At 40.4% G+C, this 16,993-nt stretch overlaps 1 protein-coding gene across 1 annotated transcript in view; it reads left to right on the forward strand.

Annotated features, from left to right (window-relative positions):
• The first annotated feature begins 4,075 nt into the window (after positions 1-4,075).
• Arl8b (ADP ribosylation factor like GTPase 8B) overlaps positions 4,076-16,993 on the forward strand; it is a 44,062-nt gene continuing 31,144 nt past the window's right edge. Inside the window, exon 1 of the mRNA XM_015494951.2 lies at positions 4,076-4,408. Coding sequence (XP_015350437.1) covers positions 4,115-4,408 — 294 coding nt within the window. The 5' untranslated portion in view covers positions 4,076-4,114. The remainder of the gene's footprint in view (positions 4,409-16,993) is intronic.

Raw genomic sequence — 16,993 nt, forward strand, 5'->3', positions numbered from 1 at the left:
GCCATAAGGAAGTGTCGTAAACTGGGCCGCTTAAAACCTCAAATGTCTCACAGTTCTGGAGGCTAGCCATCTGCAATCTCAGGGTCACAGGGCCTTGTTCTCTCTGAAGCCTCCAGGAGAGGAGAATCTGTTTGCTGCCAATCCTTGGTGTTCCTGGGCTTACAGGTGCCACATTTTGATCCCTGCCTTCTTTGACACATGGCCATCTCCCCTCAGCTGTCTGGTCTCTTTTCTTATCAGGACAGGAGTCATAGAGTGTCATATGATTCCAGTAGGATCCTATATTTCCAAAAATGGTCATGTTCCTTTTTTGAGGGGGGATGTGCTGGGAATGGAACATAGGTCCTCTTGCATGCTAGTCAAGAGCTCTAGCACTGAGCTATATCCCCAGTTCTTCTGATTTTGAGACAAGATATCACTACGTTGCTGAGGAGCTCCCTAAAGTTGCTGAGGCAGGCGTTGAAGTTGCGATCATCCTGTTTCATATTCCTGATTTACGGGGATTATAGGTGTGTGGCAACACAACCAGCAAGAGATAGGACTTAAACAAATATATATNAAATCTTTTTGAATGGAGGGGAGGCACATAATTCAACCCATGAACCCATGACACTCTCCCACGTTAATACTCCACAGATCTGCTTCAGTGAACATTTTTTTCCGGGGTGGGTGGGGACTGGGGATTTAACCCAGGGATGCTTAACTACTGAGCTCCACCCCCAGTCCTTTTTATTTTTTATTTTATTTTATTTTTTTTAATTTTAATATTTATTTTTTAGTTATCGGCGGATACAACATCTTCGTTTTGTATGTGGTGCTGAGGATCGAACCCGGGCCGCACGCATGCCAGGCGAGCGCGCTACCGCTTGAGCCACATCCCCAGCCCTATTTTTTTGTTTTGAGACAGGGTTTTACGGAATTGCTGAGCTTGGCCTTGAACTTGCAATCCTCCTGCCCCAGCCTCTCAGGTTTCTGGGTTTACAGGTGTGCACCACCACGCCCGACTTGAATGAACTTTTAAACATATACATTTCATCTCTCTCCTGATTTCTCATTACATGGAACAACATCCAAACTAGAATCCCCGTTCTGTACTCCATCTGGTTCCTGCCTTTTTCTCCACCCACCTCTTTCCAACCTGGTTTTCCTAATCTCTGCCAGGCACATTGTCTTCATATGCCCCTAATGTTTCAGGCTCCTACCCCTTCAGGTCTTTGCTCTTCCTTCTTCCCAGAATGTGCTTCTCCCGGAAATCTGCCTTGTTCTCTTTCTCACTTCCCCTAAGTCTTTCCGCCCAGGGTTCCAGATCTAAAGAATAGAGTTCACTCCTGCCCACTCTCTCTGTTCCTGTTCAGTTTTCTTTTTTTTTTTTTTTACACCAGTGATTGAACCCAGAAGTGCTTAACCAGTGAGACACACCCCCATCCCTTTTTGTATTTTATTTAGGGACAGGGTCTTCATTGATTTGCTCTGGGCCTCACTAAATTGCTGAGGCTGCCTTTGAACTTGCAATCCTCTTGCCTCAGCCTCGGGAGTTGCTGGGATCACAGGCATGTGCTGCTGTGCCTGGCCTGTTCAGTGCTGCGCCTCATTCTATTCCATGTTTGTTTGTTTACTAGACTTTGTCTCCACTGGCAAGTAAATTCCATGAGGGCCACTCACACTGTCTAGCCACTGGAGATCAAGTTCATACATGCTAGGCATACGTTGTACTACCAAGGTACATCCTCAGCCCAGGGGCACCTTTATTCCCTTACTGGAGATTGAACCCAGGAGTGGTCTACCACTGAGCCACGCCCTCAGCCCCTTTTATTTTTTATTTTGAGCCAGGGTTTCCCTAAATTACCCAGGATGACCTGGAACGTTTGATCCTCTTGTCTCAGCCTCCCCAGTCAATAGGATTACAGGTGTGCCACCTCACCCAGCACAAAGGGATTTTTAAGAAATTCAAAATCCTTGCAGATATTTTTAATTAAATTCCTCCTCCTCCTCCTCCTCAATTTGGTCTTGGAAATTAAATCCCAGGGTACTCTAGCACAGAGCTATATCCCCAGCTCTTTTTATTCTTTTTTTTTTTTTTTCTGAGACAGAATCTCACTAAGTTGCTGAGGCCTTAAATTTCGATCCTCCTGCCTTAGCCTTTCAAATAGCTGAGATTACAGGCATGTGCCACCAGCCCAGCTTAAAATACTTTCTTTTTTTTTTTTTTTAGTGCTGGAGATTCAACCCAGGGATGCTTTACTACTGGGTTACATCCACAGCCTTTTTTTATTTTTTATTTTATTTATTAAAAAATTTTTTTAAAAATTTAGTTGTTGATGGACCTTTATTTTTCGTTTATTTATATGCAGTGCTGAGCATCAAACCCAGTGCCTCACACATGCTAGGCAAGCACTCTAGCACTGAGCCACAACCCCAGCCCCCTTTTTTATTTTTTGAGACAGGGTCTCACTAAGTTGCTGAGGCTGTCCTTGAATTTTTGGCCCTCCTGCTTCAGCCTCCCAAATTGTTGGGATTAAAGTTGTGCCCCACTGCACACAGTTTAAATTACATTTTGAACAGGCAACCCACTTAGGTGGCTGAAAAATCAAAATGGTATGAAAAGGTTCCTGGAGAAGTCTAATTTCCATTCCTGTACTCCATGTAGTTCCCTCTACCCCCACAGGAAAATGTTTTTATTATTCTCCCAGGATTTCATTATGCAAATACCACATATTTCCTTATATATTCATATTTTCCTGTCTTATACCAAAAATACCGTATATACATATATTTACATATATATTCTTTTTTCCCCATCTTACACCAAAGATATTATTATATACACAGTCAGAACCTTGAGTTTCTGTTTCTTGAAAGTATTTCCTGGACATCATTCCAATGGTTTAGAACTTTCTTCTTATTTTTCCTTTACAGCTATGGAGTGTCCCCCCAGAAGACACATCATTATTTATTTATTTTATTTTTCAATTTTTGCTAGTGGGGATGGAACACAGGGGTGCTTTACCACTGAGCCACATCTCATCTGAGCCCTTTTTCATTTTTTATTTTGAGACAGGGTCTTGCTAAGTTGTTTAGGGCTTCACTAAATTGCTGAGGCTGACCTTGAGCTTGTGTTCCTCCTGCCTCAGCCTCCTGAATTGCTTGGATTACAGGCATAGACCAACATGCTTAGCCACAGCATAGTTTATTTTACCAGTTCCCCACTGATTTAAACATTTGATGTTTCTCATCTTTTGCTATTACCAAAAATGTGGGTCAGGGTTTTTAATTTATTTTTTATTGTTTTATGTATTTATTTTTTTGGTACCAGGGATTGAACCCAGAGGCACTTAACCACTGAGCCACATCCCCAACACTTTTTTAAAAACATTTTTTTATTTGTTGATGGACATTTATTTTATTCATTTATTTCTATGCACTGCGGAGAATTGAACCCAGTGCCTCACCACATGTGAGACAAGCACTCTACCACTGAGCCACAACCCCAGCCCTCCCCAATCCTTTTTATGTTTTATTTTGAGACAGGGTCTCACTAAGTTGCTTATGGCCTAGTTGCTGAGGCTGTCCTTGAACTTTTGATCCTTCTGCCTCTGCCTCCAGAGTTGCTGAGATTACAGGTGTGTGTCACCACACCCAGCTCAGAGTTTTTTTATTCTATGCTAACTCTCCACTGCTCAGTCTTTTTTCCCCCATATTTTTTTTATTGGTGCAATATAGTTTACATAATGGTGGGATTTTTTGAGATGTATTTGTACATGCACACAGTTACCACCATATAATTTAAGCCCCCACAAATCTTGAAGTCTTCCCGCAGAGTACGTTGTCGACGAACACTCAGAGAAAACTTGAATAAGTGTATAGATGAGTGGGTGAATGCATGAGTGGACGAATGAAGGGCGAATGAACCATCAATGAGCGAGCCAAGGAGGCACGCAGGATGCAGGGCACTGAAAGCAGTTCAGGTGCAGTCGGCCTGTGTGCTGTGCTGCGGCGAGACCCCCGCTAGGTGGCGCTGCAGGCGGCGGGCGCGCCTGGCCAGGCGGGGATGGTCGCTCTTGCCGTGCACGCCGGCTGCGGCGCGGGGCCCAGCGTGGGGGGTAGGGCGAGTCATATGACCAGCTTGGCTTCCTGGCTCCGGCCGCCGCCGCCCGCCCGTGTCCGCCCGTGTCGCGCCGGGGCCCGAAGAGCCGTTGGCGGGGTCCGGGCTGAAGCCCGCTGGTGTGGAAGTCTTCGTCGCCGTTGTCTCCCGCCGTCCCGTCCGCCTTCGCTCAGCGCCGTCATCATGCTGGCGCTCATCTCCCGCCTGCTGGACTGGTTCCGCTCGCTGTTCTGGAAGGAGGAGATGGAGCTGACGCTGGTGGGGCTGCAATACTCGGGCAAGACCACCTTCGTCAATGTCATCGCGGTGAGCGTCCGCCCTGGTTCGGCCGCCCGCGGGTCGGCGGGCTCCTCCCCTAGGGCTGGGGTCAGGTCGCCCCCTCTGGGCGCGGCGGGACGGGCGGGGGCCTGTGACCTGACCGTCCCCGTACCGGGGGTCCGGAGGCGGCTTTTCGCGCGCCGGCGGCCGAGGTCGGCAGCGGCAGGGTTAATCATGCCTTTGAACGCGACCGAGGCCCGGGGACAGGGTCGCCCGGAGCTTGTCACGTTGTTTAAAGTGCTGTTGTTGTGGGGCTGGGAGGGAGTGCGGAGTCTCTCGGTTTGGCTCCGTGTGGAAGCAGCTCAAAGGTTACACTCCAGTCGGTCGCTCTCCCTTTAGGGTGGGATTTGGCGTCGAGTGAGCGTAAAGAAAGAAGAGCCCTTTTTTTCAAGTTGCTGCTTGCGACCAAGTGGCCCATTGTTGAGGCCAGGAGAGCGGTGTGGGCGCCCTACAGAAGAATTCTGAGGGCCGCTTGACCTCTCTCTGAATTCACTTACTGGTTTCCACTGGTCTTCCTAAGGTCGAAGATTCAGCCGATGGCAGAGGGGAGGGACAGTTCCACCGAGTCCACGGTAGTCCTAGTGTTTATGAAGCCAAGGAGTGGGGTGTGGGTGTGTTTTGCAGAGCTAATTGTCTTATTAAACGAATGGGCAAGATGGATCTTCTGCAGTCAGCGTCACGTTAACTGTCTTGCAAAAGGGGATTTGTCTTCTGCGTGTGCTTCTCACTTGAGAAGGGAGTGCCAGGAACCGAACTTATGCCAGGCCCAGGGAATGGGTGTTAGGGCGGGAAATGGCTCTGAGAACTTACATACAATGCGGTGTTTATTCAGCAGTGGTTAAGTAGGATGGTTATTCGGTTGTGCGTTTTTGGGTTGGGGAAGGAATAGGAGTGAAGGATTTCTCCTCTGTCTTTACTTGGAAAGTTGCTGTGATTCAGTGTTGTCTGGTAGGGGCTTGGACTTGCCAGGGATGAGCTTTAGAACTGTTCTGAAGAGAGATTGTGGCAGTTCTTTCGCCTTTTAGATGACTGTTGAAATCTTTAACTGGCCGTCCAACTGGTTTGGTTACAGGAGTGATTCAAACACTTGTTGGAGAAAATACGTAGCTTGTGACTCTTAGTCCTTGCAGTATAGAGCAACAGGGGTGAGTAAGACTTGGAGGAAGCAAGATTAGTAGAAATCAAATGTCTTTTGGAGAATATTTCATATAAGTATAAAGGAAAATTGCCAACTGGTTTTACTCCTTTTGTAATTTATTATTTTTCTTAAAATGACTGTCTTTTAAATATCTGGTGTGACTAATAAGGAAAAACAAACTTTAGGTCATGTATTCATATTAAAACTTTAATATAATATGAAAAAGGTGAGGCTTTAGCCTGAGTGGTCTAAATTTTCTGATATTTACTTAAATCAAACTTTGACAAGGTTGATTTGTGCAATCAACTGCTTCTTGCAGAAAAGTAGTTGTGCATGGAAAATATTAAAAAGTTGAGTGAATATTTGAGAAACTTGTTGATTTAAGTACTTATATCTTCAGTAAACATTATAACTTAATATTATAAGCTTGAACTTTGATGTCAAGGAACCCTGATTTTGAAATCTGGATCTGCCACAGCTTCCTTGAGTCCTTGCTTCTCATCAATTAAAAGCAGATAATAATATGTTTCTTATAGAATTGTTCTGAGGATTAAATGCAGTGGAAAATGTTCAGTGACTAGCAGTATGCCTTCCCATTTAAGGGGTAGCTAAATGGCAACTATTGTTATTATTTGTAGTGTCTCTATCTATTTAATGCAGAAACAATGAAAAATACTGAGAAAGGCACTCAGCTGTGATTGTTTCCTTTGAATCTCAGGTTGTACCTAAATGCCAGCTACAGTAGTAGATTTAAGGCTGTTGTAAAGTAATCACATCATGCTCTCTCCTTTCACATTAGTTTATTTTAGTTAACAACAGCATAACTTTTGCAGAGATGTTGAATTCACAGTGACACAGTGGTTCTAACTATTAATCTTAGATATTCTCTGAGGTAAAATGGTGTGGAGAGGCTTTGTTAAGAAAATCTGTCATCACAAAAATGATTAGGATATATCAATTAACTTGATGTAATCATTCCACATTATATAATTCATAAAACAATTCTGATTCATTAATTTAAAATAATATTAGTTTTAGAAAGGAGTAAAAAACCTGTACTATAATTGACATTGGCCTTCAGAATGCTGAAAGAGGTACCTTATAAACCTTAGACTCTGATTTTTTTAACCTTTATTTTATTAATTTATTTTTATGTTATGCTGAGGATCAAATCCAGTGTCCCACATGTGCTAAGCAAGTGCTCTACCATTGAGCTGTAACCCTGACCCCAATCTGTGATTCTTATAGAATATATTGAGGGTGAAGAAAATGTTAGTGATTTAAAGGATTTTTAGATAAAAATGATGTATCTAAAGCATTAAAACAATCCAGGTGTGGTGGCTCATGTCTGTAATCCCAGCAGCTTGGGACACTGACACAGGAGGACTGCTACTTCAAAGCCAGCCTCAGCAAATGTGAGATGCTAAGCAACTCAGGGAGACCCTGTCTCTAAATAAAATACAAAATAGAGCTAGGGGTGTGGCTCAATGGTCAAGTGCCCCAGAGTTCCATCCCGAAACAACCCCCGCCCCCCCCCAAAAAAAAATTGAGCCTTATTAAAAATATTTTTTGAACAAATTATTAACTAATCAAGTATAGATTCATCAAATTTAAATATCACTGTATCTATCTTAAAAGGTAAGACAGATTTAATAGATATAATTTATCTTACTCAAAAGGTTTGTGAAGCTGAACTACTTAAAAGTAGGGTTTGGTTCAATTCTAAAAGATGAGGCTGTTAAGTTAAAGTTACAGAGATGTTTAGTCTTCAAATACTTANCAAGCACTCTGTCACCCCGCCCAACTCATAGGGTTTTGAAACTGAAACGATACCTCATTTTATCTAATATTTTATGAAGGAACATTTGATTTACATAATGTTCTCTTTTGTTTTGAACATTGTAAAAAGAAACACCTGTGGACTTTAATTTTATGTTTGTTTCAGGGAATGAAATAAAGCCCGTTGTTAACTATTCTGGCAGTTATTGCATAATAAGTCATGTGTGTTTTGTGTGTAGTGAATATTGAGTAATCTTTGGAACTCTTACAGTTTATAGTATAGTTACCTAGAAATAATGAGTATGAATTTGCCAAAACGTTGTACAACAGATTTTTATAAATGGATAAAATGGATATTGTTATGAAAATTTATCTATACTTTAACAGATTTTGCTAATTAGGAAGGTTAGTCCATGGAAATTAATTACTACTGAGAATTAAGAAAAGAAAATGTGTGGGAAGATTGTAGATATCTGAATCCAGAGTCCTTTTTTTGGGAGGGGGTGATACTAGGGATTAAACCTGTGGTGCCAGCCCTTTTTATTTTTTATTTTGAGACTGGGTCTTGTTAAGTTTCTGAGACTGCCCTTGAACCTGTGGTCCTTCTGCTCAGCCTCCCAAGTTGCTAGGGGATGACAGGCATGCATCACTGTGTCCATCTTTAGTGTCTTTTAAAAAAAGAGTTTGTAACAGCCTTCCTTATTCTAACTTTACCCTTATTTCAAAGAGTGGCCAGGAAGTCCAGAGAGGCAAGTGAAATTCCAAAGTCAGCAATGCTAGGAAATAGCAAGGATAGAGTTATAACCCAGGAAAATGCACTTTCTTCTTTTTTTCACGGCCTCTTTGGATCCAGCTGAGGTTAGAACCAGAGAGCTTATAGTTGGAAGATTTTAATTGTTTAAAAATAATTTTCATGCCTGGTGTGGTTGGTTGTGCACGCCTGTATTCCCAGTAGTTCGGGAGGCTGATGCAGGAGGATCAGAGTTCAAAGCCAGCTTTAGCAAAAGCGCTGAGTAACTCAGTGAGACCCTGTCTCTAAATAAAATACAAAATAGTGCTGGCGATGTGGCTCAGTAGTCTAGTGCCCCAGAGTTCAATCCCTGCTACAAAAAAAAAAAAAAAATCATTTTTGTGTGCTGGTGATGTTGGGCAGTGGTAAAGCACTTGATTAAAGTATGTAAGATCTGGGTTTAATCTTCAGCATACACACACACAAACGCAAAAACTCTTCTCACATATAATATGCTCATCTATTTAGCAGAGCTGGGGATCAAACTCAGGTCTTCACACATGCTTTGCAAGTGCTCTACCAATGAGCTATACTTCCAGCCCTCCAAATTTGCATGGCATTTTTATATTCAGGCACTTTTCTTTCCTACCATACTGGGGATTGAACCTCTGGCACCCTGTCACAGAGCTACATCCTCAGCCCTTTTAATTTTGAGACTGAGTCTTGCTAACTTGCCCAGACTGGTCTCCAGCTTGCCTCAGCCACCTATGTACCTGTGCTTACAGGCCTGTGCCACTGTACCTGTCTGCGTTTAGGCATCTTAAGCATGTGTGTTTGCAAACTATTACATGTAAGGACTTGAAGTATTTGTGTGTATTATATATGTTATATATACACTCATGTATATGGACATTAGGGAAAGGAGTGAATGATAATCAGTGGAAAGGAAGAGTAGTGGAAAACTATGTTGACATATTTAAATAACTGGCTAATAGGCATTGTTGAGTTTTTTGTTTTGTTTTGTGCTGGGGATAGAACCCAGGGGAGCTTAACCACTGAGTTACACCCCAGCCCTTTTTAAAAAATATTTTTATTTAGAGACAGGGTCTTGCTGAGTTGCTTATGGCCTTGCTGAGTTGTTAAGACTGGCTTTGAATTATAATCCTCTTGCCCCAGCCTCCTGAGCTGCTAGGATTACAGATGTGTGCCACCACTCCTGACTGGACTACTTTTAATATATGAAGATTAGAAATATATATGTATATATACACATACACACCTACACACACACACATATGTGTGTGTGTGTGTGTGTGTGTGTGTGTGTGTGCTGGAGAGAAAACCCAGTGCCTTGCTTGTGTTGACCAAGTGCTATACATTGAGCTATATCCCAAGCCCTAATTTTGGGTTTTATAACATGATTTGTTTAATTATTTTGGGGATAAGAATGGCAAAAATCATTTTTAAGGAAAATGTGCTATGGTTCAATTTTACATGTTTAATAAATCTGAAACTTTGAAAGCTAATCTTCCCATGATGTGGTCTTCAAATATAGATTCAGAATGTTGGAACATGAGACATCCCACCACAGATGGTCTCTTTAAAGGGTTTTTGTGTGTGTATGTGTGTGTTTGGTGGTGGTGGGGGTTGCATGTGGTAGTGGGAATTGAACCCAGTACCTCGTGTGCTAGGTAAGCCCTCTGCTCCTAAGCTACATCCCTAGCCATTTATTTTTATTTTTTGTTTGGGACAGGGTCTCGCTAGGTTGCCCAGGACTTTGAATTTACAATTATCCTGCTTCAGCCTCCCTGGTAGCTGGAATTACAGGTGTGTGCCACTGTGCCTGGCCATAGTTTATATATTTGGTTATTTCCTCGTTATTGGACATTTGAACATTTTCCAGGATGTTGCTGTTGTACATCATCAATTTGATCTGCATTTCCTGAGGATGAGTTCCAGAGTTGACATCATTAGATTAAAAAATTTAAAAATATTTTGTGTCAAATGGCCAAATTGCTTTCTAGAAAGTATGTACTCCCACTGAGAAGATGTTCTGAACAGTTTTCTTATATAAAGTTGAACATCATCTAAATACTTCATCCTTTGATATCTGTAGGGCAAAACACATTTAGTTTTGTTGATGAGATAAACTAATATTATGGGAGCAGGAGTGCCAGGGATTGAACCCAGGGACACTTATGCACTGAGCCATATCTCCAGCCCTATTTATTTATTTATTTAGAGACAGGGTCTTGCTAAGTTGTTTAGGCCTTTGCTAAGTAGCTGAGGCTGGCCTTGAACTTGTGATCCACCTGCCTCAACCTCCTGAGTGGCTATGATTACAAGTCTGTACCACTATCCCCAGCTTAAACTAGCAGTATTTTTAAACTATTCTGCTAGCTCTGTTTCTGTGTAATACGTGTTTAAAAGTTCCTACTTAATGTTTCAGCAACTTCCAGGACTGAGGCTTGACAATTCTTTTTCCCTTATCTTTTATTGAACTCTATCAGCAAGTCATATGAATGGAAATTCAGCTTATCCTCTTTTCTTGTCACGATACTGAATTTGTTGTAAACTTATTGGTGAATTATATATTCCAGAATTCTGACATGTTTCTTTGTATTTCTCATTAATCCGTTGGACCTATTACATTGGTCCTATTACATTTACCCCCCCCCTTTTCCCTTTTCCTTACAGATTATCTTTTCTGTGTCAGAAGTTTAAGAAAGTTTGCCAAATAGACTACTTTTTTGCCCCCACCCCCTGCCCTGTAGTAGGGATTGAATCTAGATGTGCTCTGTCACTGATCTTTTTCAGTGCTGGGGATCAAACTCAGGGCTGCTAACATTGTTCACTTAGTATTTAAAATCAGGTGATAATTTAAAGCATTTAGTTTTTCTATGATGTGAAAAAGCCAAACTCTTTAATGGAGTAGTTTCTTCAAAGTCAAAACCACAAGCCATACCTTCTATTATGCTATTTTTTTCAGGTTACACTATTTCTTAAATTAGATATGAGTCTTGTATTTGGATCCAATTTCATAGTTTGCTTGGTTTTATATACCAGAATGACATTCTTATTTCCTAAAAGGAACTTTTTCTTCTTTTTTAAAAATTTTACTTTAAATTTATTTATTTATTCTAATTTGTTATACATGACAACAGAATGCATTTCAATTCATAGTACACACATAGAGCACAATTTTTCATGTCTCTGGTTGTTCACAAAGTAGAGTCTCACCACTCCTGTTTTTATACATGTACCTAGGGTAATGATGTCCATCTCGTTCCACCATCTTTCCTACCCCCATGTCCCCTTCCTTCTTATCCTTCCCCTTGGTTCTATCTAAAATTCCTCCATTCCTCCTTTGCTTCTTCCCCCATGCCCATTATGGATCAGCATCCGCATATCAGAGAAAACATTCGGCCTTTGTTTTTTTGCAATTGGCTTATTTCACTTAGGGTAATGTTCTCTACTCCATCCATTTACCTGCTAATGCCATGATTTTAGTCTCTTTTAATGCTGAGTAATATTCCATTGTGTATATATACCAGAGTTTCTTTATCCATTCATCTACTGAAGGGCATCTAGGTTGGTTCTACAATCTAGCTACTGTGAATTGTGCTGCTGTAAAAATCGATGAGGCTGTGTCCCTGTAGTATGCTGTTTTTAAGTCCTTTGGGTATAAACCAAGGAGTGGGATAGCTTGGTCAAATGGTGGTCCCATTCCCAGTTTTCCAAGAAGTCTCCATACTGCTTTCCAGATGGGTTGCACCAATTTGCAGTCCCACCAGCAGTGTATGAGTGTGTCTTTTTCCCTACATCCTCGCGGCTGGGGTTGTAGCTCAGTGGTAGAGTGCTTGCCTAGCATGTATAAGGCACTGGGTTTGATTCTCAGCACCACATTAAAAAAAAATAAAATAATTAAAGATACTGTGTCTGTCTACAGCTAAAAATATTTTTTAAAATTATCAGAGCCAGGTATACTGGTGCATACCTGTAATCCCAGTTGCTCTTGATGCTAAGACATAATTAAAAGTTTGAGGCCAGCCTGGGCACTTAGTGAGACCTATTGCAAAATAAAATATAAAGGGACGGGGACATAGCTCAGTGGTCAAGCGATTGCCTAGCATGTGTAGGGCCCTGTGTTCAACCTCTGTCGTTGTAAAACAAAACAAAAAAACTCAACCAAAATAGTTTAGGACTTATCTCTAAGAATATATATTTCTACAATGATTGTGCTGGCAAAATAAGATTTTAGATATGTAAGAAGTGATATTTAAGTTTGGAAATGGTGATCTTTTCTCCTAAACTGGGTTAGAAAGGTAATTATTTATTGTAAAAAACTTGGATTATAATTGGCAAAATGATACTAATATTTTTTGTATCCATGTACTTTGTAGCAGTTGCTTTAGGATCTACAAAAGTGTTATTATGAGAATATATTTTGAGCCAAAATTTGGTTGGCGTATGAGTGTGATATGTTAATTTGGAGTATGTTCAAATTAAGTGACTATATGTGTTAGAATGGCATAGAGGTTAAGACTTGAGCCAAACTCTGCAAGTTGTGTTATCTTTGTCAAGTTGTTAAACCCCTCAGTGTGTTTCCTTCTGTGTAAAGTAGAAATAAAGTACTATCTATCTTATAGAATTGTTAACAAGTTAATGTGCCTAAAACACTTTGAACATGTTCAAAAAGAGCCCATCAAAAGTGCCTAGCATGTGTAGGGCCCTTAACTGCTAGATTACTATAGTATAATCTTCTTAAGGGTGGGGATTGCTGTCTCTTTCACTGATGGATTCCAAGCACTTGGCACAGTGCCTGGCATGTACTAGATACTCAAATATTTGTTCAAATGGACAAATACTATTCAAAATATAAGAAAAAAATGTATTTGTGAACTCATGTTCATACTGCATCATGCAAAGTATAGCATATTGATAAGAATGGTGTTCTGGATTCCCACAGATTTGAATATTGATATGTCCATATCACTTAAGTAAATATTCTCTGGTTTATTTTTTACTTCCATAAAATGGAGGTCATCACAAAACTGGTCTAGAGTAGTGAGAATTAAATAATTAACATATGAAAGTGTTTAGCACCATGCTAACATATAGAATGAATTCCTCTAAGTTGCTGAGGGTATTGGTAAGTTGCTAAGGCTGGCTTCCAAGTTGAGGTCCTCCTGCCTCAATTTCCTGAGTTTTTATTGCTGGGGGTATGCACCACCACACACAGCTGTCACAAACCAAGATGCACATGTGTATTGTTTTGTTTTCATGGTTTGTTCTGTGGTTCTCACCGAGCTATAACATGGCTTGTGAGACCTGACCAAACTTGCCACACCTGTGTGCTGTGCCTTCTGGGAGGAAGAATCTTCCTTAGAAATTCATGCTTCTTCTACTGAAATGTCCTGCTCCTGAGGGTCTTCCTCATGTTCTAGTCAGTGTCCACAACCTGCACCATGTGCATCAGTGCTGCCATTGCCATAGGTCACATAGGGCAAAGCTGCCTAGGTTAGTGGTTTTATTTATTTTTGCTGGGGGGAGAGAGTACTGGGGATTGAACTCGGGAGCACTAGACCCCTGAGCCACATCCCCAGCCCCATTTTGTATTTTATTTACGGACAGATTCTCACTGAGTTGCTTAGCTGCTCGCTTTTGAACTCAAGATCCTCCTACTTAAGCCTCCTGACCCACTGGGATTACAGGCATTTGCCTCCCCACCCGGCGTAGGCTAGTGATTTTTGATGGACCTAGTTATGTAGTTTTTCCTTTGAAGAGGTGAAGTTGGATCTGATCTATTTCTTGGTTAGAATAAAATTGCAATTTTATTGTAGAAATAATTCTAAACAAGGATCTGGAAATATGACTTGTATTTTTTTTTATCCAACCATTGACTAATGTCAGGAGCCCAGACAACGCATTTAACTTCTGTTCTTCAGTTTTGATGTTTGTAAAGAGTGAATAATCATTCTGAGAACTTCATGTTCTTTGAGAGTGAGTGCTATTAGTTCTTACACCTAGAACTCTTAGGCATATATCAGAGAGTTAAATAAAAGTATAAAGACTCCAGTATTAGATATTGGTTGATGAAATTTCAGTCTCTTGGCAGAAGGAAACAAAAAAGCATCATGCAGCTTTCTGGCAGGGATATGGAAAGGTAGACCCAACAGGAAGAGCAGCGTTTGGCAATAGTATTTGCCCCCTCTAGTGCTCTGTGCAAGTGTGTGCTTAGAGTGTAATTTTAAATTTTAACCAGGATTTAAGATTAGAGTGGGTTTTTTGTTCATGGCTGCAAGTTTGTAAACCCCAGTAGGTATTCTGCTGTGTTTGGGTTAACTCATTCTCTTCTAGGTGAGAAGTGGCTTCAATGGACTGCATGCAGACTTGCCTCCAAGATATAAAGGGATTTAGTGTCATGCAGCTGTTTGCAGGCGCTCTCTCTCTGTCTCTCTCTCCTTCCCAGCTAATGCTTTTTTTTTTTTCTTTACTGTCTTCTTGAAAGCTCATTTTTTCTGTAGATTTTTTTGTTTTATGCCAGTATATGGACTTCATCATTAGTAGTGCTAAAGACTGAACCCAGGCCTCACACATGCTAGACAAGTACTCTACCACTGAGCTATAGCCCCAGCCCAATGGAGACTCATGTTTTCCCTCCATAATTAAGCTGTTTCATTCTAATATTTTTGGACTTCCTTATTTTAATCTCATTTGTTCAGTGACTGAATTAATAAATTAAAAAAAAATGTCTTTCTTAAAAACAATCAGGCTGTGCATGGTGGTGCATGCCTGTAGTTTCAGCGACTTGTGAATCCAAGACAGGAGGACCATGAGTTTGAGATCAAACTGGGCAATTTAGCAAGACCCTATCTCAAAAAGTATAAAGGGCTGTGAGTGTAGTTTGGTGGTAGAGTGCCCCTCACTTTGTAATGCCAAAGGGAGAAAAATCAATTTTGTTTTTGAGAAATAGAAAGTACAGATACACAAAAATCCTTTTAACATGAAGATATATTTATTACTGTTTAGTTGTTTATCCTTTGAGGTTTTTTTGTCTTTTATATTTGCAAATATGTTTTCTTGGTAACAGAATCTTGGTGTACATAGAAAGTAACCTACTTAATTTATTCTCTTTGATAGACAATAAAATTCAATCATATTCAAAATGGAACTCTTGATCCCTTCCCTAATCCAAGGGATCATCATCTGTCTATTTCTTTTTCATTTTTTTTTTTACTTTTCTTTTCTGGTTCCGAGGAATATACCAGGACCTCATACCTGCAAGGAAATACTGTATCACTGAGCTATATTCCCAGTTCCTATTCATTTCTTGAAAATATTAAATCAAATAGATGTGATAGCCCTTAATAAATGAATCTTTTGATTATAGCTATTGTTTTCCACTTGTTAATTTTAGGATGTTGGATTAAATCAGGGCTTCATGCGTGCTAGCTAAGTGTTCTACTACTGACCCAAAACCCCATCCCTTTTTCACTTTTATTTTGAGATTAAGTTACCTAGGTTGACCTCAAACTTTATCCACCTGCCTCAGCTCCCCTGTAACTGGATTTATAATGCTTTGAAGTATTCAGAGATACAGTTCATTTTGGAACATGTAGACATTTACCATAAAACAAGTTAGGAAAACTATCTTTGCTGTGTTATTCTTTGGGATAGCACAGATTGTTCCTAAACATCCTACAATTGCTTAATCATCCTTTCCCCCATACACAGGGAGCATTCAATAAAAATTTCTTCTATTATTTAATTAATGAAGCAATTGACTATTTTATAAAATGTCTTCCTATAACGTGTTTCCCTTAAGTAGGTGTTCATTGGCTTTTTTTAAATTATTTTTTTTAGTTGTAGACAATATCTTTGTTTATTAATTCATTTTTTATATGGTACTGAGGCTTGAACCCAGTGCCTCATATCTGCAAGGCAAGTGCTCTACCACCAAGCCACATCCCCAGCCCATGTTCAGTGGCTTTTGTAAGGTAAAGCTTGGTCAAGTGACACAGTTGTAAATGGTCTGGAGTTCAATTCCAATTCCTAAGAGGTGATAAATCTGAGCTCCATACTTGGAGACAAATCCTTTAGGATCTTGCTTTACAACTTGATAAGTACAACTCTTCCACTAATTGAGACTCGAGACTTGTTTGGAAATTGTATATGACCTCTTAAATGTTCCAGATTCATTTTTAGCTTTCTTTGGCTTTTTGTAGCTAAATGTCACATTAAGTATGCCCTCCTGGCTCTTTAGCACATGCCTCTGCTATCGTTCCAGGAACCCTTATACTTTCAATACTTATTTTGGAAGCTTTTGGAAGAGGGGATTAAATTTGCCAGTGAAAATTAGCAAATGGGTGTGGGGAGAATGGAGGAGGTAGGCATTTGAAATACAAGTTTGACTGATAATGATGAAAAATGGGGCACCTAAAATGCCAAGCCTTTTGCTTTTCTTGGTCTGCTGGTGCTCCTTGCCATTAGATGGCCTACTCCTATTGTTCAGATTCCAGATCTTTGAAGCCCCGCCTCAACTCTTCTAGTCAAAGTTAATTTCTCTTTGCTTTGTTATTTATTTATTTATTTATTTTAGTTATACTTGGACACAATACCTTTATTTTCTTTTTTTTTTAATTTTTTTTAATATTTATTTTTCAGTTTTCAGTGGACACAACATCTTTATTTTATTTTATGTGGTGCTGAGGATCGAACCCAGTGCCCCGTGCATGCCGGGTGAGCGTGTTACCACTTGAGCCACATCTCCAGCCCCCTTTATTTTCCTTATTTATTTTTATGTGGTGCTGAGGATCGAACCCAGGGCCTCGCACGAGCTAGGCAAGCGCTCTACCGTTGAGCCACAACTCCAGCCCCTCTCCTTGCTTTGTTTTTATAGTGCAGGCCCCAAATTGCATTTCTC

The sequence above is a fragment of the Marmota marmota genome, unplaced genomic scaffold (genome assembly GCF_001458135.2).
Source record: "Marmota marmota marmota unplaced genomic scaffold, marMar, whole genome shotgun sequence".
NCBI lineage: Eukaryota > Metazoa > Chordata > Mammalia > Rodentia > Sciuridae > Marmota > Marmota marmota.